The sequence below is a fragment of the Pelobates fuscus genome, chromosome 8, assembly GCF_036172605.1.
Source record: "Pelobates fuscus isolate aPelFus1 chromosome 8, aPelFus1.pri, whole genome shotgun sequence".
In the NCBI taxonomy this organism is placed as follows: domain Eukaryota; kingdom Metazoa; phylum Chordata; class Amphibia; order Anura; family Pelobatidae; genus Pelobates; species Pelobates fuscus.
In genome coordinates, this window is record NC_086324.1 from 171,999,289 (window position 1) to 172,010,764 (window position 11,476).

The 11,476-nt window shown below is 46.0% G+C and overlaps 1 protein-coding gene and 1 long non-coding RNA gene across 2 annotated transcripts; one reads left to right on the plus strand and one right to left on the minus strand.

The window, feature by feature from the left end:
• The first annotated feature begins 73 nt into the window (after window positions 1-73).
• LOC134572037 (uncharacterized) lies at window positions 74-5,195 on the plus strand. Its single transcript, XR_010085221.1, has 2 exons — window positions 74-250; window positions 325-5,195. It is a non-coding gene; the product is annotated as an uncharacterized LOC134572037 (long non-coding RNA).
• Window positions 5,196-7,428: 2,233 nt separating this feature from the next.
• INO80E (INO80 complex subunit E) lies at window positions 7,429-11,115 on the minus strand. Its single transcript, XM_063429065.1, is given in 8 exon segments — window positions 7,429-7,814; window positions 7,984-8,112; window positions 8,278-8,371; window positions 8,534-8,609; window positions 8,744-8,796; window positions 8,919-8,989; window positions 10,877-10,911; window positions 10,914-11,115. Coding segments are annotated over 8 exon segments (750 nt in total). The 5' UTR covers window positions 10,984-11,115; the 3' UTR covers window positions 7,429-7,592.
• Window positions 11,116-11,476: the final 361 nt, after the last annotated feature.

Sequence of the window (11,476 nt, forward strand, 5' to 3'; positions counted from 1 at the left end):
TTTTACTATTTTAAAACCTTGGATATTTGGCCTCAGTTGTGCACATCCCATGGTTTAATAAATAGCCCCGTTACATTTTTGGTTTCAATGATGAGATAATTCTAAGAATTTTCAGACTCAATTTAAAATAAACCTATAACTTTTCCAAATTCCTAATTTTATAATTCCTTGCCCAATGTTCTGCACTAAAGATGCAAACTACATTATATTTACAGTATAAATGCAGTCTATATTTATTAAATGTATGTCTGTGGAGGCAGCCATCTTAATTCGTCCCCTATGGTGAAAGCTGATTGGTTGAAGGGTGGGAGGTTAAAAGATAAGGACCCGGAGTTGGTTCAAATTAGGGAAGGGATTATATAAGGTTTACTCCTTATTGTCCGCTAACTGTAGAGAAGACGCAGAACACTGAATATGTTGCTAAAAATACAGAATTTAAATTAAATAGTTTCAGCAGAAGGAAATGCCACTTATATAATATTTATTACATGCTGGGCATCCCACTATATGGCTGACAGGTGCAGTACCGCACAGAGCCTGTTAATAGGGGAGGCACTGCATGCGAGGGTCATCAATTATTGATTATAATAGGTTTCATATTCGTTAAACAGAGAATTCTACTGAACTTGAAAACAAATATCAAAAATTGGAATTAAAACATTCTCCAGCTTTTATCTAGGCACACCGGGATTGTTTTAGGCAGAATTCCACAATTCGGCTATCGGTTTATTAAAATTAGCTATTTGTTAATAAAACCATACAAAGACAGGTATATAGGAGCACTTAGAGTGAACCTACAGCTCTACCAGGAGATGTGGATAGCAGTATATCTAGATCAAATATATTATATGAAGTCTAAAGTAGAATGAGTATTCAGAGATATCAGGGTTATGCCCTGAGACATCCCTAGCGTCTCTCACGGATGCTTCGATAATTGGGATCACTTGGACACGAATAATTTGTATTGTGTCAGAAGTGGCTCCTACTTATTATCCTGTTCTTACATACTATTTGTTAAGAAATCCCAATATATCGATATTTATTGCTCCTTACGATTCCCCCCTGAGGGATTATTCACTAAACTGGACATTGTGGAGAACAGACCTTACAAATGAGCACAGCTGGACTGTTTTTAACTAGTTTTGCCCAAAATTTGCAGTTTCTCTCTCGATTCTCCGCATTTTAGTTTGGTAAATATGCTGGCTCTGAGTATTGTTTTCCCCTGGGTTTCAACGTAGTTGTTTTTGCAGCAAGAAACAGCCCATTGGAATTCTGGAACAAACAGCGGATTATACACTAAGCTCCGAAAACCATACTGCAAAATGGGCACAAAAACTGCGGATTTGGAAAAAGTGCTCCACCCAGCTAGTCACAGATTGGCTATTTTGGCGTTAGGACAGTCGCTTTAAAACGTCTGAGCGATATTAACACTTGGTAAAAGGGTTAAATTACAATGAAATGTCATCAGTTTATTCACTAGTACCATATTTTACTCAGTAGCAAAATTATATATTTTTATTTATTTTGTCCCCCAAATATCATTGGCCGTACAACGTGAAACAACTTTCCATTCTAATCAATAACGCGTTCTGTATGGTTTGAGTTCCCCCATACCATTACGCGGAGGGTTGGGATAGATCCCGGGGGTAATTCACTGAATTTTACTTACCAGTGCCAGATTAGTGATTATTTCTACACACAACGTACCATATTCATTTATAGAGTACGGCATCTGGTTTGAAAATGATTTATTGCGGTGTTTCCACAAAGCAGCTCATGTCATCTATAAAATAATATTTTCCGTCATATCTCTAGCAGGCAGAGTAGCGCTGTACATGGGATTTTGAGTACACACCTGTAGAGTTCACAATGTATTTTTTTCCTCGCCAGTATTACTCATTCAGTGCTATTTTACAGGCAATGCAGCATTATGTCCACAATCAAATATGTGATCAGTAGCTTAATGCTCCCTATAGCGCTCCGGTCTGCACACAATGTACTATGCACAAACAGACACAGCCAACTATGTGCGCACACCAATGGTCTTGGCGCGCACACTCTCAGATGTACATAGATAGATCTAGCCCGATTCAGCCATTATCACTATGGTGACAGTGACTTAGGCACAGGGAGGAATCCATCACGGCGGTTTCTATTGGACTGGATTCCAAACTCGATAAGAACATCTAGACTTTCTAAGTTCTTGTAAAACCTTTATTTTTAGTCTATTGTGCACACAAATCCTGTCTATTACAGGGCTTTTTTCCCCCAAATTCCTGTTCGATGTCTGATGCTCTACTTGGCGGCTTTGCCATTTTACCCTGTTTTACGCCAAATTCAGATTTTGTGTTTTTCCGGGAGGGTACAGGTTCTGCCTCCACAGAGTGGGTGTATTGTATTTGCAACAAGCCCCATCATTTCAAACAATTATTTATATATACAAGAATTAGATATCAAACAGAGCATGGGACAGAGAAGGCTGTGGGTATGGGGTACAGGAGAGATCCCAATATAGGAGAGGATGTTGGTATGAAATCCCAGTATAGGAGGCTATGGGTATGGGGTAGAGGAGAGATCCCAGTATAGGAGGCTATGGGTATGGGGTAGAGGAGAGATCCCAGTATAGGAGGCTGTGGGTATGGGGTAGAGGAGAGAACCCAGTATAGGAGAGCCTGTGGGTATGGGGTACAGGAGAGATCCCAGTATAGGAGGCTATGGGTATGGGGTAGAGGAGAGAACCCAGTATAGGAGAGCCTGTGGGTATGGGGTACAGGAGGTTTCCCAGTATACGGGAGGCTGTGGGTATGGGGTACAGGAGTTGTCCCAGTATAGGGGAGGCTGTGGGTATGGGGTACAGGAGTTGTCCCACTGGGTATGGGGTACAGGAGAGATCCCAGTATAGGAGAGGCTGTGGGTTTGTGGTACAGGAAAGATCCCAGTATAGGGAAGGTTGTGGGAATGGGATACAGGAGTTGTCCCAGTATCGGGAAAACTGTGGGTATGGGGTACAGGAGTTGTCCCAGTATAGGGGAGTCTGTGAGTATGGGGTACAGGAGGTGTTCCAGTAAATGGAAGGCTGTGGGTATGGGGTACAGGAGTTGTCCCAGTATACGGAAGGCTGTGGCTATGGGGTACAGGGGTTGTCCCAGTATAGGAGAGGCTGTGGCTATGGGGTACAGGGGTTGTCCCAGTATAGGAGAGGCTGTGGGTATGGGGTACAGGAGTTGTCCCAGTATACAGAAGGCTGTGGCTATGGGGTACAGGGGTTGTCCCAGTATGGGAGAGGCTGTGGCTATGGGGTACAGGAGTTGTCCCAGTATGGGAGAGGCTGTGGGTATGGGGTACAGGAGGTGTCCCAGTATACAGAAGGCTGTGGCTATGGGGTACAGGGGTTGTCCCAGTATAGGAGAGGCTGTGGGTATGGGGTACAGGAGGTTTCCCAGTATAGGAGAGGCTGTGGCTATGGGGTACAGGAGTTGTCCCAGTATACAGAAGGCTGTGGCTACGGGGTACAGGAGTTGTCCCAGTATACAGAAGGCTGTGGCTATGGGGTACAGGGGTTGTCCCAGTATAGGAGAGGCTGGGCTATGGGGAATGGAAGAAGTCCCAATAGATGTCAGACTGCAGACGCACATTGTGTACCTTTTGTAACCGATATTAAATGCCGCTATATATATATATAACACACACAGCTATGCACATGCACCTAACTCTGGGCTATGCACACACTGAACATACTATTTGCACGTTTTTTTCACTGTTTTGTGACTTCTCGTTTTGTACGTTGGGGGTGTGACTTGTTTTCTAAAATGGGTGTGAGTCAGTGCCCAAGATTTGCACGCTGGCACTGCATTTATGCAAGGTTTGTGTTTTTTGTAACTTTATCACATTTCATGATTTTTAATAATAAGATGTCACTGGACAGTGGATGGGATGGCTGTGTAATCCTTTGCTGGTCTGTGTTGGTGGGGACATTGCTCTGTTAATTTACGCAGCTTTTAAATCTATGTACCCCAGCAGTGAGCAGATCAGTGGTCTGCAGGCTTCTCCGGGCTGCATGACGTAGCTTGGGGTTGAGCAGTTGACTATAAATGAGTTGTGAAGAGAGAAATTCTCTTCCTACACGAGTGAGTAGGGAAATGGTTTAGAGCAGAGGGAGCATAGCCTCATGGGAGTTGTAGTTCCTAAACAGCTGGAGATCTACCTTTTGGCTGTCCTACCTAAAGTATGTTTAGCTTGCAGGCTTTCATTCACCAGTAGAACATGTCACCACCGGAGGTTTCTCGTGTTGTAATGATGAATACTTATTGTATAAGGACTGTGTGTGTAGCTTTGCAGGGATCACTGGCATAGCGCCATTGTTTATTGAGATGGCTTCCTGGATGCCTGGGCTAATTGGAGGACAGAGTGACTTATTAGATGATATTTAATGCGTCAATGGAAAGAAGTAAATATTAAAATCTGCCCATAATTATGCCACAGCAGTGGGCATTTAATTTTAAATTTCACCAAGGCAGCCATGGTAGATGTACCAATTTCGGGGTTTGAAGAATTATTATAACTATTATGATATTTAAAGAGCGCCTTCACCTGGGTGACATCTCCAAGTGGTAGCAATCGAGTGGCTCACTATGTTTAATGAGAAATCATGTACCTGTGAGGCTATTGTTGACGAATTTTGAAGAACATTTGGAAGTATGTCCACAAAGGTTGTGAGCAGAATTAATGGCTTTCTACTGGTAGAGTCAGCTAAAAGAAGTCAGCTAATCTAAGTATTGCGATTGTTGAATTGTCAAGAGGTGGAAAGGGAAGACCTATCGACTATCTAGTTAATTAGTGGACTATGCGGACTCCTCAAATAGTAAATAGCATGAGGAATGTTACTACAGTTAAAGATGTGATCTTGACCAATTCTCCAGTAATGTTGAGAGGATACTGATGAAAAAGATGGTTACTTAGTTAGGTATGAGTTACGAGTTGGTTAAAAGTGAATTATTGGGGGAGCAGCTGACTTGCTTGGATATTTGGTATGAAGTAGATGGCTGCAGGTATATTACCAGGCATGTCCCCAGTCTTACCAGCTGAAGGTAGTTCTGCTGTTTGCGTTGGGTCTGGCGTGGGGAAAAGGGGCTCACCGTATTTGCATGTCACAGCCTCCTCCTGAAACCTGCACTCAATAAATGCAAATTAAACTACACCCGTCTCAGACTGATTTATTGGTGGAGACCTCTTTAGATGAAAAGCGTGTTCTAGAACATTTTATAAATAGCCAGCGTTCAATGGATACCAAGATACCTGAGAACTAAGAGTCACTGGAGGAGGGACAGTTCCTAACACTTTGATGGAGCAATACAATGGAAGTTAAAGATTTCAGACTGAGGCAGACAGCACGGTCTTTCCTCTGATAGAGATGGTTTCTTCTTTCCTCACCCCAGTAAATGGAGGTCAGTATAAAGCACACTTACCTTCACAGTGCTTTCTGTCCAAGCAAAGTCCTTTCTTTTTGATGGTCCGGCTGCACTCGAGCTCAGATTAGCTATAAATGCCACAGACACCCTCGACCTTCCTTGCACAGTTAATAAAGTATATATAGTTCTACAGAGATATAGAGTGTGTAAGGGGATTCGAAAATATATGGCACATAGTTTTCAGGTATGTTAAAAACTAATTAATAAAAACCTCAACAGAAGAAAGGGTTAGAGGGACACACTCTGTGCAAAGTTTTCTCAATGCAAATTGTGGTAAGTAAGGAATTCCAACCTAAAAATGCACTGGGATTTCTCAGTCACCAAGCCTCCATACAACCCAACTGCTGAATACGTTCCCAGCGCCAGATACAGAGGGGGCCCTAACTAGTTCTCCTATACAGATTCCACTTGCTGCCAAAAGGAAAGTCCTTACCAGCAGCAGAATGTGGGCCAAACTGAGAAGATCCACAATAGTCCCCGTGCTCGAGTTGAATGCTGGAAACTGAACACCAACTCCCAAAACATGCATTTTAACTGATTATCTAAATGCTTTACAAGAAATAAAATTAAAAAAACAAAACATTGTAATAGTTAAGTGAAGGCATCAGTTTTCTAACAAAGGCCTGCACTTCAATCATCCTGTGACGTAATTTATATTAACCCTTTGGGGTGCATTATAAAAGGAACCATAGTTTGCCTAATACCGCTCCTTGCAGCGTTAGATTGAAATGGATTCCTAGCTGTATATAAACTATAGCACCACACGATAGGCTGCTTAGCAATCACTGTCTCATTGGCCAGCATAAAGAGGAAGATCCAAGTGTTGCAAGCAGTCAAAGGACAGATCTGAGGTCGGTTTGACTGATTTATTGCAGGGATAATCAATGCAGGCTGTGAGTAAGGCACTCCTTGATCTGAATTTATACAATGTCTCATACAATCTGTAAACAGAATGTATTATTGCACAAACATGTATGTTACCCCATCTACTTTCGCCCCACAGCCCATATTCCTTTCACACAGAAACACTTCTGATTACACCATCACACGGGATGGTTAATCACTAAACACAGATTTGTTCGCCAATGCGTGAATTACTGGGTTGAAAACAAAAAGCCTGAACATGGTCATTCATACTTTGCTCAGTTTGAGATGTTGGAGCCACGTAAATAACTTTCTTCACTGCAGACTAGGTTTTCCGCATTCCACGGTTTAATAAATAGAAAAAGGGACATTTTGGACAGACCCAGAAAACGCAATTCTCAGGAGTGGTGCTGACACAGAGAACAATTTTTTTTTATTTATTTATTTACAGATTAAGGAACAGGACACACAAAAACAATACAGTTTGAGGAGAGTTTCTGGAAGCCGTAAATATTATCTCCCACGTTGGAATTAGTGTAGGACCTCCCCGACACTGGGCTACTGTGACATAGTGGTAGACCTAACACAATGTGGGCGCATGGTGGAACTGAATCCCCGTATTGGTTTGCCAAGATAAGCGATTTTAAGTACATACAATTTAACACGGTATTATCTGTGTGTGTGCTGATCCTTAACCTGTATACAGTTTACTAAATAAGCCCTCTAAGTCTTCCTCGATTATTTCTCATTACACCATACGCACATTGAAAAACTCACATGCTAGAAACAAAAAATGCCAATGTCACCAAATTGTACCTTTCAATTGACAGACTCATTATCAATTTTTATTAGAGTCAGACCAGAAGACTGGACACCGTTAGCTCATTGCAGTTATTTTTATTCCAAATAATTCATTTAAATTGATGCATAACGTTTGTTTCTGGAAAACAGCGAGCCTTGTCCCAGAATAATGTAATCAGGTTTGAGCAGGGATGTATCCGCTGCTGTACAATTATGGATGAAGGACAGAAAAACCTCATAGAAAATCACGAAGAATCTGTATTAAACATCATCAGTGTGTCTCTCGCAAAGGGGGGGGGGGGTACACAAGCCCATTCTCAAACCAAGTGTCCACTCAATCAGTAACAGTAGCTGAACGGTTAGCAGTTTGCCTTTCAATCAGTGTTTTGACTCCCAGGAAAAGAGAATGGATTGCTTTAATGCATCATGGGATGAGATATCTGCAAACTTCTCATGATTCTACTCAGGAATGTCTATAACCAAATCATCCTCTTCATCGCCATCCAGAGGGCCTTCATCACCACTACCTTCCCCACCATCACTAAACATCTGCTGCGGTACGGTGCTGAGGATGGTGGAAGGTGGGGCAAGTTTGTTGGACGAGGAAAGTGATGGAAGTCCAGATGCTCGGGAACTGAAAGGCAGCACACTACTACAGCCGGTGGGTGAGCCAAGCGGGATCTGGAAAGGACATGGTGTGGGGCAAGGAAGACACATAAGCAGTAGGGAAGAGGCAGAAGGAAAAAAAAAAGGAAGAAAATATTAAAAGCTTACATCATTTATTACACATCTGTCATGATGGCAGCCCCAGAGTACATACACACGTGCTCACACAGACACACACAGGTACCTTAGGCTTCTTGGACTTAACCCCACGGCTCTTTCTGTCTTTCTTGGCTCGCTCAGGTTTGGGGGGCGTGGAGTTGGGGAGAGGAGCCAGGTATTCCGAGGGGAACGGGGTGTAGGGGGGTGAGTTCATCTGATGAAGGGGGAAAGGTGAAGGGGAGAGAACAAAAATTATGAGATGGGATGGTGCAAAATTAGAGTCAGCAAGAGAAAGCAGCAGAAAGGAAGAGATGAGAGAGATAAAGCAATGAGTGCATGACGGGAGGCGACTGGTGTATACGACGAAGGTAATACTCACTGCACTAAGGTATGGGCCCCCTGATGAATGCAGGGATAGGGCCGTGGAAGAAGAAGGGGGTGGGGAGGCTGCTCCAGGAGGAGGGCTCCGTTTCCTAAAGGCAACAAAGAAAGATTTTCAATTTGTCCAATCTTTGACATCAATTAAAGATTGTGCGCACAGTGTGGATTAAAATACTTTTTCACTTACATTTTAAATGTTCTACTTACGTTTTCTTAAATATACTTAATCTTTAAAACCAAGACGCCGCACTCACCTTTTGGCAGTGGGTGTACTTTGCCCACGGCCTCCCTCTGTATCACTGTTTTCAGAAGAAGCGGTGACATCGGAGTCTGTATGAGAGAAGACACAGTTTTACTGTCTGGTACTGAGCCGTCTATAGATTCCTTCCTCTCCCTCCTATCTATCCTTTATTATTCAATTCTTCATCTTCTTCCTTTTACTAGTCATAGCACTTATGTTGTACCTGATGAATCGTCATCAACATTCTCGTACAGCAGGATTCTGTCCAACAAGAAACTGGAAAGATAAGAGAGATGGAGTGTAAGTTGTCAAATAGTGGGTGAATATGAAGGAAGGCTAACAGTGTGTTTAACCCACGAGCAGAATAGCAAGATAGAATGCACAAGTAGCAGGGTTACCTCTTATCTCTGGATAATTTGAGAAGTTTCCGTTGAGCTCTCCTTAGCTCCTCCTGAAAACATTCCTGCTCCTGAAAAACACATACAGAGGTTCCTAGCCTGATTTTTTACTAATCCCCAGACATAACTGCCATTAACAGGACTCTAGAGCCACCAGTCATGCCATCTCCATCTTCCAGGCAGACGGTAGGGAACAAACTAATTCCAATGAATCAGTAATAGTTTCCATTGAAATTTATTAAAAAGGATTTTAAACAAGTCCTGTCATATACACCTTCAGTACGATTCCCCATATAAGGAGACAGCCCCCCCCTCTCCACCGTCTCCCTCTCTCTTCTCTCTCAGCGCGAAGCGCGCGAGCCGGCAAAGAGGACAGGCTCGAGACGAGAGAGGAAGGGACACGGAGGCCGGAGAGCTCTCTCTCTCTTCCCTCGTCTCTCTCTCTCTTCTTCCTCTCGTCTCTCTCTCTTCTCTCTTCTCGTCGTCTCTCTCTCTCTCTCCTTCCCTCGTCTCTCTCTCTCTCTCTCCTTCCCTCGTCCGTCTCTCTCTCTCTCTCCTTCCCTCGTCTCTCTCTCTCTCTCTCTCCTTCCCTCGTCTCTCTCTCTCTCTCTCTCCTTCCCTCGTCTCTCTCTCTTCTCTCTCTCTCTCTCTCCTTCCCTCGTCTCTCTCTCTCTCCTTCCCTCGTCTCTCTCTCTCTCCTTTCCCTCGTCTCTCTCTCTCTCTCTCTCTCTCTCTCTCCTTCCCTCGTCTCTCTCTCTCTCTCTCTCCTTCCCTCGTCTCTCTCTCTCTCTCTCTCTCTCTCCTTCCCTCGTCTCTCTCTCTCTCTCTCTCTCTCTCTCCTTCCCTCGTCTCTCTCTCTCTCTCTCTCTCTCTCCTTCCCTCGTCTCTCTCTCTCTCTCTCTCTCTCTCCTTCCCTCGTCTCTCTCTCTCCTTCCCTCGTCTCTCTCTCTCTCCTTCCCTCGTCTCTCTCTCTCTCCTTCCCTCGTCTCTCTCTCTCTCCTTCCCTCGTCTCTCTCTCTCTCCTTCCCTCGTCTCTCTCTCTCTCCTTCCCTCGTCTCTCTCTCTCTCCTTCCCTCGTCTCTCTCTCTCTCCTTCCCTCGTCTCTCTCTCTCTCCTTCCCTCGTCTCTCTCTCTCTCCTTCCCTCGTCTCTCTCTCCCTCCTTCCCTCGTCTCTCTCTCTCTCCCTCCTTCCCTCGTCTGGTCTCTCTCTCCCTCCTTCCCTCGTCTCTCTCTCCCCCTCCTTCCCTCGTCTCTCTCTCTCCCTCCTTCCCTCGTCTCTCTCTCTCCCTCGTCTCTCTCTCTCCCTCCTTCCCTCGTCTGTCTCTCTCCCTCCTTCCCTCGTCTCTCTCTCTCCCTCCTTCCCTCGTCTCTCTCTCTCTCTCTCTCCCTCCTTCCCTCCTTCCCTCGTCTCTCTCTCTCCCTCGTCTCTCTCTCTCCCTCCTTCCCTCGTCTCTCTCTCTCCCTCCTTCCCTCGTCTCTCTCTCTCCCTCCTTCCCTCGTCTCTCTCTCTCCCTCCTTCCCTCGTCTCTCTCTCTCTCTCTCTCTCTCTCTCTCTCTCCCTCCTTCCCTCCTTCCCTCGTCTCTCTCTCTCCCTCTCTCCCTCCTTCCCCCTCGTCTCTCTCTCTCCCTCTCTCCCTCCTTCCCTCGTCCCTCTCTCCCTCTCTCCCTCCTTCCCTCGTCTCTCTCCCCCCATTCTCTCTCTCTCTCTCTCCCCCCCAGTCTCTCTCTCCCCCCCCCAGTCTCTCTCTCCCCCCCCCAGTCTCTCTCTCCCCCCCCCAGTCTCTTTCTCCCCCCCACCCCAGTCTCTCTCTCTCTCTCCCCCCCCAGTCTCTCTCCCCCCCCCAGTCTCTTTCTCCCCCCCCCCCAGTCTCTCTCTCTCTCTCTCCCCCCCTGTCTCTCTCTCTCCTCTCTCTCTCCCCCCCCGTCTCTCTCTGGGTTATGGGGTTCCGGTGACTCACATAGATGAGGAATTTCAGTTTCCGTTTCAGGTTTTGTATTTCCGTTTATAATCCACCTCTCCTTCCCCGGGGCCGTTCATCTCCGCGGCCGGGAATAGCAGCGACATCCCGTTACATGTCGGGGTGGGGGTGACGTCACGCTGGGCGCCCCGATACCGCAGCCCGAACCCCGAACTTCCAGGAACCACAAACACCGCGTACCCTGCGTCACTTCCGGTTCGGAGCCGAGCAATCAGCGGGCGGAGGAGGAGTTAATGGAGCTTCACAGTCAGAGGCTGGCCCGAGCTGCCAATCAGCGTCTGGTGGGGCGGGGCCATGTCTGAGCGGCTAATCAGTGCGCTGTGGGCGGAGCCATGTCTGAGCTGCCAATCAGCGTCCGGTGGGCGGGGCCATGTCTGAGCGGCTAATCAGTGCGCTGTGGACGGAGCCATGCCTGAGCTGCCAATCAGCGTCCGGTGGGCGGGGCCATGTCTGAGCGGCTAATCAGTGCGCTGTGGGCGGAGCCATGTCTGAGCTGCCAATCAGCGTCCGGTGGGCGGGGCCATGTCTGAGCGGCTAATCAGTGCGCTGTGGGCGGAGCCATGTCTGAGCTGCCAATCA